The sequence below is a fragment of the Nilaparvata lugens genome, unplaced genomic scaffold (genome assembly GCF_014356525.2).
Source record: "Nilaparvata lugens isolate BPH unplaced genomic scaffold, ASM1435652v1 scaffold2176, whole genome shotgun sequence".
Lineage (NCBI taxonomy): Eukaryota > Metazoa > Arthropoda > Insecta > Hemiptera > Delphacidae > Nilaparvata > Nilaparvata lugens.
In genome coordinates, this window is record NW_024090282.1 from 25,295 (window position 1) to 39,125 (window position 13,831).

Sequence of the window (13,831 nt, forward strand, 5' to 3'; positions counted from 1 at the left end):
CTATATTAATGTATTCTATATTAGCAATTACTTCACTGTATTGATAGCTACGCTTGGCTTGCAAGCATATTCCCATTTTTGAGTTGTTCAATTGATGTCTAACTTGACATTTAATTCACTGAAGGCCTATGCCGCCTATATTAATGTATTCTATATTAACAACTATTTCAATTTATATGACATTGACCTTTGAACTTACTTGTGTTAATGCCGACCAAGGCAATTTCATTTTTTTTGAACTTACTTAGCTGTGCTATTGTCGACCGAAACATCCTATCATTCTAGATTAATTTTGTTAGTATTAATCAACATTTAACCATTTCTATTTAACGAGCACTACCTACAGCTCATTATCATTTATTACTATTCCCTTTTATAAATCATTAAGATTGAATTTTGCAGCAGTAACTTTTTCATTGTAGCACTCAATTTATATTCACAATTCAGGTATCATTAATAATACCTTTTCGATTATTGTCAGGCTTCAATGGTCATTAATGTCATTGACCTAATTTCATTTAAATTTTGTATTTCTCTAACGTTTTTTATTACATGTTGTAATTGTCCCAAGATTTTATTCGATTCAATCTACTTACACTTGTTTTTGTATGTGGCCATCTGCCTATTATTTTATTATTATTAAATCTCATCTTGTTGACTCATTTTGTCTTTTATTGGCATACTTACCACACTTCAAGCTATCAGTATTTTTATGCACAGAATTCAGAGATTTATTTGTAGGTATTAATACCAACTATCATTCACAGTCCACTGCCCTGACTTTGGATTCTGTCACCATGGGATATCTTCTTATGCTATATTTTCGCTCTGGTATTACCACACATGATACAATATCAACCCAGTATGATACAGTATCAGCTCAACTTGATACACAACACCATAATTTGATACAATACATCCAAACTTTGAATGAATTCTACAAACCATGGGATATCTTCTTATACTATCTTTTCGCTATTGTATTACCACACATGATACAATATCAACACAATATGATACAGTATCAGCTCAACTTGATACACAACACCATAATTTGATACAATACATCCAAACTTTGAATGAATTCTACAAAACCATGAGATATCTTCTTTTGCTATCTTTTCGCTCAGGTATTACCACACATGATACAATATCAACACAATATGATACAGTATCAGCTCAACTTGATACACAACCATTATTTGATACAATACATCCAAACTTTGAATGAATTCTACAAACCATGGGATATCTTCTTATGCTATATTTTCGCTCTGGTATTACCACACATGATACAATATCAACCCAGTATGATACAGTATCAGCTCAACTTGATACACAACACCATAATTTGATACAATACATCCAAATTTTGAATGAATTCTACAAACCATGGGATATCTTCTTATACTATCTTTTCGCTATTGTATTACCACACATGATACAATATCAACACAATATGATACAGTATCAGCTCAACTTGATACACAACACCATAATTTGATACAATACATCCAAACTTTGAATGAATTCTACAAAACCATGAGATATCTTCTTTTGCTATCTTTTCGCTCAGGTATTACCACACATGATACAATATCAACACAATATGATACAGTATCAGCTCAACTTGATACACAACCATTATTTGATACAATACATCCAAATTTTGAATGAATTCTATAAACCATGGAATATCTTCATATGCTATATTTTCGCTCTGGTATTACCACACATGATACAATATCAACACAATATGATACAGTATCAGCTCAACTTGATACATAAGAATAAGAATCTTTATTGACCAATAAGTACATAATATTATACAATAGGCTTTGTTACTTTGTGAGGGTGCAACACGCGACCCAGTCAAACATATTACAAAAATAAAGATTACAAATCAATTACCAGTCCAGTTATTTATGTCAGTAAGATTAAGATACTCTTCAGTAGAGTAAAAAGCACTTTGCTTCAGCCAATAGGATGATTTTTTTTGTTGGCAGGATCCTGATTGTGCGCGGCAATTTGTTAAACAATAAATATTGCTGATACCTATGGCTTTTTAATGATTTGCTTAGTCTAATATATGGCGTAACTGTTATCCCTGTGTCTAGTTAGATGTGCATGCTGATGATAGTGTTGTTTGAAATCATTTATATTTTTTTTACATAAATTAGGTTACAGTAAATGTACATAGATGGAAGAGTCATATTATTCAGTTCAATAGAGCTATTTTTACAAGTTTCATCACTTTTCAGGCGAACTATGCAACGAATAGCTTTTTTCTGCCATACGAATACTTTTTTCATCTCACTACTATTACCCCACAGTCGAAGTCCATAATTAAGTTGAGAGTGAAAAATACCATAATAGGTAAGAATCAAGACTTCCTTACTAACGTTACATTTCAATTTCCTTAAAAGAAACATGACTCTGGCCAACTTTTTACATAAATATTCTACATGACTAGTCCAGGTCAGCTTACTGTCCAGCATAATTCCTAATAATTTCACTGGCTTTAGGTACGGCTGGTGTACAATATTTAAATTATTACGAAGAGTGAAAATCATATTCTCTGTTTTACCCTCATTAAGTGTCAGGCAATTTGCTCCGTACCACTCTTTACTAAGGTCCATTGACAAAACAAGGCTGTCTAACACACTATCTACATTTACATTCGAATCCAAAATGGTAGTGTCATCAGCATAAAGCACAGAAAAGCTGGGTACATTTACATTAAAACCATTTATAAAAACTAAGAATAAAAAGGGCCCAAGGACCGAACCTTGAGGTACTCCAGCCAATACTTTCTTTGGTTTGGATTTACAATTATTATTGAGCTTAACAATTTGGTATCTATCTCTAAGGTAACTTTCTATTAATTCTAGTTCACTGTTTCTGATTCCATAGTGTTCAAGCTTCCTGCAAAGAATGTCATGTGAAACAACATCAAACGCTTTACTCAGGTCCAACATTTTACCTCCTACAACCATCCTCTTCTCAAAACCATCAAGGATGTAATTTACTATTTTTTCAACCGCCATTGTGGTTGAACAGTTAGGCCTGAACCCAAATTGGTTGACATTTAACAGTTTGTTGATTGTGAAATAGTCATACAATTGATGGCAAATACAAGTCTCTATTATCTTGCTAATTATTGTAACAATTGCTATTGGCCTGTAGTTTTCAGGTAATTCACGATCACTTTTTTTGAAAATCGGACTGAGTAATGAGAGCTTTAAGCAATCGGGAAATTTTCCAGTAAGCAAAACTGAATTTATTATCACTGTTAAGGGGGCCAATATAGATTCAATAATATTTTTTAGCAAAAAATTGGACATACCAAAACAATCTTCACTTTTTGATGCACTTAAACTACTTACAATCGATCTAATAGTATCTGGATCTACCACTTTCCATGAAAAGTTAAGCATTTTGTCTATTAATACCCTCAGTAAATTTATAATTTTTTAAAAAATCAGAATAGGTGAGTGGAGAGGAGTTTTGCTTTTTGGCTGCATTATTTGGGACATTAATAAATTAATCATTCAGCGTTTCTGGTGAGAGATTAACTTTTGGATGCGCCATGTTATGCCCTGCCCTGTCTTTTTTTTAACAATTCTCCAGGCTGTTTTACATCTATTAGCTGATTTGCTGATAATGTTATCATTTGCTGCAATTTTTGCTTGATCTATAGCTGTATTGTACAGCTTCTTATAGTTTTTGAAGTCAGCCTTTGCATTCCCAGTATTGCTTATCTTCCAGATACTATAATACATCATTAGACGTTCCCTCATTAGCTTCAGTTCAGACGTGAACCAATTTTTTTGACTAGATTTGGGCCTAAGTTTATAGTCAATTAGAGGACAATGAACATTCAGGTAAAACGTTAAAACATTTATAAACGTAGATATCACAGTATTTGTATCACAGACATTGAAAATATTCGACCAGTCGTAATTAGATAGACACCTATATTATAATTATTTAGTCTAACAGCCGAGATAAGACGCTTTTTGCGGAATTCTGTTTCCTTGTCATTCTTTGTACTATTGGTAACTCCTATTGAAAAATTAACAAAAATACCTGCATGGTCAGATATAAGCTAGGTCCTGTTCATACAATTCATATTCAGTAAACTCAGGTTTAATACATGTAAACACATTGTCCAGGCTTGCTCTTCCCCTTGTAGGAAGGGAGTGTACATTATATAAATTGAAGGATCTCATTACATCCATGAATTGGAGGACCTCCGGTCTATGATCATCAAGTATGTTTATATTGAAATCTCCAGTGATTGCAATAGAAGAGTAGGGTTTTTCAGTGATAAAGTTTAAAACTTCTTCCAATCTAGTTAAGAAGTCCTGAAAATCAGAGTCAGGTGTCCTGTATAGACACATTATAATACATTATAATACAGTTGGAGTAGAAATCAGACTATAGAATTATTCATCATGAATCAGCTGTCTAGTGGACTATAATACTACCCGTTCAAAAACATCGAACATCTTGAAAATGTATCTTTCCATCAACGTTAGTAGACAGTTGTCTACTAGCTTTGTCTTTCCATAAGCTGAGGCCATGATTCAAGTTAGGAGTTTTTGATAGAAAACATTATTTTTTTACATTTTTCTTTTTCAATCTGATGATCAAAATTGCTACAAATATTATTGAAAAAAATTTATTTCTAAAATCATGAAAAGTGAGAAATGAAGTCTGTAGGAAATCAGCATTATGGTAGTTTATTTTGTTAATTTCAACAGACCAATATTTTTTGCCAACATAGAATGTTCTCTGATGGGTTGATTGGATTGGCGTATCAACGGCAGCCAGACCTGATAACAGCGCTCACACTCACATTCCGGGACGACACGTCACGGTACAATAGGACAGAAAGCTCTATGTTTATCTAGGATTGTTTCTAGACATTTTAAATTATTTATTAATTTTTGAGAAAACATAACAACAGGTCAATGTAACATACTGAGCGCGAGGTCTACTGTTCACAGAACTACTAGTAAAATGTTGTTGGAACAGTCATATTAATCACTTGAAAAGGCTATATATATGCTGATATCAATATTTCGATATATATAGGCTATATTTTTTTAAGTATCGACTCTCGATACTTATATTGATGATACATTTGTGGTATCACAACAACCCTGCATGTTTCTGATAATCTATATCACCTTTTTTGTATATTATGTGTTATAATAATTATTAAAAAGCGTTTCTCTTTTTTGACAAATTTTACCTTTGCAGCAGTCTAATGTCATTTTAGCTATCATCCAAACAAACCTTAGTTTGCCTTTGCAGCACTGGGCTTTATAATCGAGAATATTATTTCAATATAACATATAGACAATATAACAATAAGAGCACACTGTTGCCGTTTTCATGCACATTCTAACAAAATGATCTACTCTCTCTTTTTTTTTGCTCTTTCTCTCACACAATTAGCTCACTGGATTCGGTGAAATCTGGCAACACTGTACTCCGTAAGAGCAATGCTGCAATCTAAGGTTTGTAGGCTACATACTAAGTAGTTCTGAAAGGCAAGAGTTCATAGGTTTCTATGCAGGGGAATAATAGATGCATTTCAACATAAAATATATTCAGATTTAATATGAACAGTATTACATTCTTATGACAAACATTCCATAATAATACACAAGTGAGAAGTTATTTAACATGATGAGCACACAAAGATATGAGCATAGAGAAACAATAGCATAAGTAGATATCCCATGGTATAGGGGGTTTATGTCGCAACTTTTACTGTTATCTCAAGCTGATAGTCCACGTTATTCTTTCCTGTGAAGCTTTATGATGCTGGTAGTCTCTCATATTGTGCCGTTCATACACTTTTACCCGGTCAAAATAGTAAAAATCGACAATAATCGGCTTGAAATAACAGTAAAAGTTGCGAAATAAACGCCATATACCATGGGATATCTACTTACGCTATTGTTTCTCTATGATATGAGTAAATAGAATAGAATATTTTCTAATAAAGTACTTCATCAGGGCTAAGTGATTTGTTAGTTGAAAAATAATTCCATAATACACTTTAAAAAAACTTTTAAATATAAAATACAACAAAAATCAACAAGTTTCGGAATATTGAATCTTTAAAAAATGACTAGATAATGGATTCAGCATGTAGAATATTTTTTTACAAAATATTCATTGAGAAGGCTTCTCTTTGGTATGAGTCCGCATATGAACAGTCAAGGCACCAGACTGAGAGAACCTTTTGGTGCAGACTGTACATTGAAAAGGCTTCTCTTTGGTATGAGTCCGCATATGATCAGTCAAGGCACCAGACTGAAAGAACCTTTTGGTGCAGACTGTACATTGAAAAGGCTTCTCTTTGGTATGAGTCCGCATATGAACAGTCAAGGCACCAGAATGAGAGAACCTTTTGGTGCAGACTGTACATTGAAAAGTACTCTTTGGTGTGTGTACGCATATGCATAGTCAAGGCACCAGACACAGAGAACTTTCTGATGCAGACTGTACACTGGAATGGCTTCTCTTTTGTATGAGTCCGCATATGCTTAGTCAAGACACTAGACTGAGAGAATCTTTTGGTGCAGACTGTACACTGATAAGGCTTCTCTTTGGTGTGAGTGCGCATATGAGTAGTTAAATTATCAGACTAAGAGAAACTTCTTGTACAGACTGGAATGGCTTCTCTTTAGTGTGCGTGCGCATATGAACAGTCAAGTAACCAGACACAGAGAATCTTTTCGTACAGATTGTACATGGGAAAGGTTTCTCATTACTGTGAATACGCAAATGAGAAGTTAAGTGACTAGACCGAGAGAAGCTTTTTGCACAGAATATACATCGATGATTCGTTTTGAAAGTAGTTTTGCAGTTAACCCTCCCCTCTCCTACCATTTCTTCATTGTTGCCTTCTTCCTCCTCTTCTGCAGACGATTCACTCCCACTATCAGCTGATGATGGTTCCTGAAATCACAAGGTTCAAATATCAATCAAAGAACTCCAATCATTCAGTAAGTGATGTGATTGACACATGACAAATCAGCACAAAATGTACATTCACATATAGTTCTAACATTAAATGATTGGACAGAGCTTTGCTCTGGCAGTCGATGAAAGATCATTGTAGTTACCGATTTCCACATATTCCAGAGCTGTTGAAAAATTTTTTCATTGAAAATAATCGTATTAGAAGTTCTGGGTGTTTTTTTTATATTAAATTCAATTTATTAAAACACACAAAACAAGACAAAACAAAATGACAAAGAATTACAGAACAAATAAAATACAATAAAAGGCTACAAATATAAAAAAACCATGGGCTTTGTGGTTGGGTGTGTTGGAGAAGAGAAAAAAAAAGAGAGAGGATGATACCTAGCCAACTATGGTTTCCCATGTGATAGGCAGGCAAAGAAGAGAAGAGAGAAGTGATGAGGAAAAAAGTGAAGGGAGAAATGGAGGGAAGGAAGAAAAACAGAGGAATAGGTACGCAAAATAAAAGTAAGCGAGTCCACTGAAAAATGAAAAAAAAACTAAAGAAAAGACAATGCTGGAGCAGAAATCATGAGTCTTATATATCTAAATGGAAGAAGAAATTACTCTATGTCCAGTTTTTTATATCTGGTTGAATTTTTCCGCTGATCTTATTGTCCATGAGAAAGTGATTTGGAATAAGGTTCATTATTTTAGTACCTATGTAAATTAACTGCCTCCTTATACATTTAATATTAGTGTTATAGGTTACATATTCGTTAGCAGTGGCCCTTAGATTATTAAGTGTAGAGTAATAGTGTAGAATAATTAAGTGTAGAGTTTAATGTGAGAGGAAAATCGGATCTATATTTTATTAAGTACTCAATAATTACGGTTTTTATGTATAATTGACATATAATTATGACCTCAAAATCACTAAAAACCATATCCGTTGGATAGAACCTGGGTTTGCTTAATATAGTTTTAATTAACAGTTTTTGTGCTACAAATAATTCAGCAACAGCCTCCCCAAGCAACTATGCCATACCGCAGAATTGACTTGACTAGAGCATGATACGCCATTTTCAGGTTGTTCTTATTAAGAATTCTGTTAACTTGGTAAATTTAAAAGATTTTTCTACATATGTATTTAATATGAACATCCCATTTGAGGTTTTCATTAATTATGATTCCTAAGTACTTAGTATTGTTGACTTTTTTAATGGTGGGACAATCACAGTTACCCAAGTTCAGCAAATTGCACTGAGAATGAAGTCTCGAATCTTGATTATCGTTGGGCTGCCCTACTCTATTTGCAGAGAAAGTTATGTAATTAATTTTTTCAATATTCAAACATAAGGTATTCTTATCTAACCACTTCTTCATTAAAAGCATATTATGTTCAGCTATGTTATGTACTTCATTCCATGAATTACCGTGAAAAATAGCTGCAGTATCATCTGCAAAGGATATCACGAGGATGTTATTCAGTACAATGATTTCACTCAAGTGAATATGACATCTACCCGGTGTGGCAGGGAAACTTCCTTTTTTAAAGTGAACGTCATCCAGTCAGCTGATGTCGTAGTGTAGAGCAAAATGGGTCTCATTAGAGAGGTCAGAATATAAAGTTTTCTTCCCGAAAAGTTCAGTCGGCATCATGAATTGGAACAATGAGAAGCGCGCATTTGCTGTTGAGACATATTTTTCGAGCGGATGTTCTGTGATCACAACCCAGCGCGCGTTTCGAAATCGCTTCAATTTTCCAGCCCTTTGGCTACTGTCCCGGACCTGTAATCAATTGTCACGTGGGTCACTACGTTCAGACAAACTGCAAAACTCACAAGACAAAGAACTGAAGTCCCTCGGTCTATTAGGTCACCTGAGAACATTGAGGCAGTGAGAGTTTCAATGTTGCGATCACCACAGCGTTCTGTGCGCAAACATGCATCTGCTCTTGGACTTTCCTATCGTTCTTGGAGACGAATTTTTCATGATCTTCATTTCCATACATACAAGATGGCAATTGTGCAGAAACTTTCTGAACGTGACTTCGATTGATTGAGAGAACACTTTTCATCTCAATTAGGAGCGATTTGGAGTGGCCAGCCCGATCTCCCAATTTGAAACCTTGTGATTTTTTACATGGGGTTTTTCGAAATCCCTTGTTCATGTGAACCATCCAAGGACCCTACAAGATTTGAAGACCAATATCAGGGAAGAAATTACTAACATAACGCCTGCAATGCTGGCAGGACTCATGAAAAACGCTAGAAATCGGTTTACACAGTGAATGGAGAATAGGGGACTCCTCCTACCTGATTCGATATTCAAAACTGATTGAAACAAAACTTTATATATGGGTCTACATTACAGAGGATAAATACAAACTTTCTGATCCATACAAAGAGTTTTATCTACTTTCAAAAAAAAGAAGTTTCGCTGCCGCACTCTGTATAATTGTTGTGATATAATTTTTGTAATTGTATTATAATACATTATTAGCTCACATAATGTATATAATCCCACATGTATTTTTCAATGAGATGTCTTATTTATTTCCATACAAAAAATATGTGGAGACAAACAGGTAAAAACCCAAAACTTGCTTCCTTAACACAAGTTACACTATACAATGTTATAAACTTGGAATGCATAGCCTACTTATACATACAAAAATCAGAATCATAATGATAAACTAATTTTTATAAACATATACAGTATGATTCTTCAAATGAAAAGGAATGCAATGAAATGAATGAAAATTGGAAAAAATCAATGAATGAAGTTAATAATTTTATTATTATTATTATTACAATTTAGTTGCGTAAAGCCACACATTTTTGAGCAAGGCTCAAGTGGCATGCAACATGTCAAGTTCAGGATCGGGATCCTGAGAATGCGTTGCAGCACTCCTCTATTGTATAGGGACATGCCTCTACCAATGTCCTGGTTATCTTAGATTAAAACATTTTATAACCACCACACAACCTAATATCCTCTGGAATACAATTATAAAACTTCAATCCTGAATAATACGGTCCTTTTTCAAGCAGAGAGAGTCTATGAATTGGGAGCTAGAACAAACATGCATTTCTACCTCGAGTTCTGTATGCATGATTAATTCGGTCGACATTGAAAATTTCTGAATTTTTGAACACAAAAGAAACCACTTCCATTTTTGTTTTTTCAGAAGCTTTTATCTTTTATAATCATTGCAGGGAAAAAATAAAATAAGATAATGGATTAATTATTACAAAGTATGAACTCGATAAACAAAATTGAAAAAAAATCAAAAAGAAGATACCGAAGAAAACAAAATCTGATGTGGCGCACTCACACAACTTTCCTTGCTGTTATGAAAATTGATCACCTGACGCTAGTGTTCACGCGCATTTCAAGTCTACTATTCTAAGATCTGAGCCAGCTGGTGACAGTACTATAATGCTGGAGGCACACAAAGTCTGCTATCTCTTCATAGTGAATGATTTAATAGAATCAACAGTTGTTGCCAACAGTTTGCAATTGAATAATCACATTTTCTCGAATTTCGAGCTTATTTACAATTTTAGTTGAAAATGTTACTGAACATTGATTGTAGAAATCATGCTCAATCCTTTCCACTTTTTTGTTTGAATTGTATCTGAAAACTGATAATTGGGAATCTATAATCAAACTTTGCATAGATGGTGCGAAGCTCCTGAAATTTTTACAGATATGGGACTTGTGGCAGTTGATAGAGCTTATCAATTACTATTCTAGGTATAACTTTTATCAGAATCGTTGGAGCCGGTTTCGAGAAAATCGCGAAAAACCCTGTTTTTGACAACATTTTTGCTATTTTAGCCGCCATCTTGAATTGCATTGGATCGAAATTGTTCGTGTCGGATCCTTATATTGTAAGGACCTTAAGTTCCAAATTTCAAGTCATTGATTGGGAGCCGAGATATCGTGTGCACAGACGCACATACACACACACACACACACACACACACACACACACACACATACAGACCAATAACCAAAAACCACTTTTCGCCACACTGCACAGAAAGCAGCTGTTTTCCAGTCCCTACGTAGATCTGAAAGACATTGTTTGCAGACGACTCTCGTCTGACGTCAGAACAGGTTTCTTTCCGTCCTAGGCCGGAAAGAGTACACTTTCCAGCCGCTATCATGGAACTAAGAAAGGTGATCAAAAAACTTTTCATTATTTGTGTTAATTATTCAATAATTAAAACATTTATAATAATATCATCTTATTGTCATTTGAAAGAATAAAAAAGTATAAACTCAACCTCCCACATAATTGAACATCATCTTTTAGGTTATTTAGACAAATCAGAATAAAAAATAAAAATACTTGGACAATTTCTTGATATTCAGATTACCTCAGATTTGCTAGAGCTATCACCTTCCACTTCTGCTTTCGGAAGTGCTTAGTGAACAACTATTCTCATATATAATATATATTGTTTATTTTTGTGTGTGGCGAAAAATAGCGTTCGTACCATGGGCAAAAATGTTTTTCCGGCTCTCAATCTTTTCTAGTCCTCGGCCTACGGCCTCGGACTTGAAAACCGATTTCGAGCCGGAAAAATCTCATTTTCTGCTCTAGGTGCGAAATATACTATTTTTGGACTCAGGGGACCTTGAAACGTATAGAAATTTAGAAATTGGGGTACCTTATTTTCTTCGGAAAGCAATACTTTCCTTACCTATGGTAATAGGGCAAGGAAAGTAAAATCAGTATTAAAGGAGTTGTCACATAGAGGCAGTTTTCAAGATGAACTTATTAATTTCGAGCACTCATTGAATTACACTGAGTGTTTTCCTCTTAAAGGTGTTCAGACCATCCGCAAACATATCTATTCCATAATCGAGACTATTCATTAATCTAGGGATTCTATTCAGAGGGGAGAAATACCTATAAACTGGTTTTGACCTGGGGATGAAGAACAAAGAGTGACATCCACAGCTTAAGACTGGAACGGAAAAAAATACTTTCGAAGTGAGATACTGTGAATCTATTCTGTTGTGAAGGATGTTGTAAAAGACAAGAATAGAAAATAAATCTCTCCTGCTTTTCAAGGAAGGTCCTTCGCAATTCATCTGTTGGGAAATCAATAGCACAAGTCTGTCCCAATCTCTTGAAAAATGTAAATCTCAGGAATTTATTTTGACCTCTCCAATCGCAAGGTGGATACTGTACTAGCCTACATAGTGCGGAATTCCAAACTGGTGCTGCATGTTATGCCAAATTCAACTAAGGATGATTGATATTAAATATAGAGTTGAATGAAAAAGACTAAGAAATTGTCAAAAACCACAGATTTATTGATACTTAGAAAGACTGGTTTCGGTTATTACATCATTGTCAATCTCTGATAAACTGAGTTTATCTGTTTACTGAGTTTGACAATTTCTTAGTTTCTTAGTCTTTTTCATTCAATATGAATAATTACCACAATATAAACTTGCCAATAACTATAGTTGCCAATAACTATAGTGAGGTCTATGTTATGATGGCAGTATTTGATTAGCATTGATCTTGCTATCCTTGTCTATCATTCGACAAAGCAGATAGCACTATCCTTTTGTAGCATTGTTGTTGTTTTTCATTGACTGACTGGAAAATCAAACTATGAGAGATTGTAAGGGATAAATTCATTCTAAAACATAGTTTCTGAATTATTTATTATAAATTTTTCGCGATTAAATTTTCAGTATGGTACCCACTTTGGATAATTCATTCTTCATGGTAGGATTTTGGTTTCCAAAATAACCCAGCAGGACTGGCTCAGACTGGAAATCCATCAATTCCTCCCAATGTAAGTGAACATCAAAATATATCATAGATATATTATCTATATCTATAATTATTTGGAAAAAAACTTACATAATCATTATCAACATCATCATAATCGTCATCAGAGCGCTGCTTTTGGTGAAGAGTTCTGGCAATTCTATCCAGCACTCCAATGCGATACAGTTTGACATAGGCAGTGGGTAGAGTTATCTCTGAAACATTAACGAAACGTTCATACTACTTGACACTGCAAATATTAGAGAGAAAACATTTCACATAAATTGTACAAAATTATATTGATGAGAGGAGATTTCATGGGAGGATATCCCTTGGTATAGACTGTTTGTGTCCCAAATTTCACTGTTATTTCAAGCCGATTTTTGTTGATTACTGTCTTGAACAGGTGCGAGTGAGAGTGTATATAAACTGTACATTATTTTTAAATTTATACATACAATATCATACATTATGCATTATGAGAGACTAACAGCATCACATAGCTTCACAAAAAAGAACTATGTGGACTATCGGCTCCGCAAACTAACAATGAAATTTGGAACATAAACGCGTTCTATATCTTGTCCAGTCAATATAGGTAGACATAAAAAGGGGTGTGCTTGCAATTGTACTGGTTGCCGTTTATTCAATGCAACTCCTGTTGCTCCCGTCATGGGTGATCTTCCCAGCTCTCGTGTTGTTCCCAGTGCTCCCTTTCTGAAGGCTGCGGTCGATCTAGCTGGTCCTTTCACTGTCAAAGAGAGTATTCGGCCCAAAGCTCGTACGTACAAGGCATACTTTGCACTGTTTGTCTGTCTGGCAACAAAAGCTTGTCACATTGAGGTGCTTACAAGTCTTTCATCCGAAGAGTTTATTAACACTCTCCATCGTTTTGTTTCTTGGCGTGGATTGCCTAAAGAAATATTCTGTGATCAAGGGACGAATTTCAAAGGTGCTGCGCGACAATTGAAGGAAATTGTTGAATTTCTCAGATCATCAGAAAATCAATCCAACGTCTGTGATGCGATGTCATCTAAA

At 34.5% G+C, this 13,831-nt stretch overlaps 1 protein-coding gene across 1 annotated transcript; it reads right to left on the bottom strand.

Annotated features, from left to right (window-relative positions):
• Positions 1-5,896: 5,896 nt before the first annotated feature.
• On the bottom strand, positions 5,897-13,071 carry LOC111053475 (zinc finger protein 135-like). Its single transcript, XM_039443932.1, has 2 exons — positions 12,887-13,071; positions 5,897-6,981 (listed from the first exon to the last, which is right to left on the bottom strand). The coding sequence occupies exon 2, from the start codon at positions 6,644-6,646 to the stop codon at positions 6,317-6,319; it is 330 nt and encodes a 109-aa protein (XP_039299866.1). The 5' UTR covers positions 6,647-6,981; positions 12,887-13,071; the 3' UTR covers positions 5,897-6,316.
• Positions 13,072-13,831: the final 760 nt, after the last annotated feature.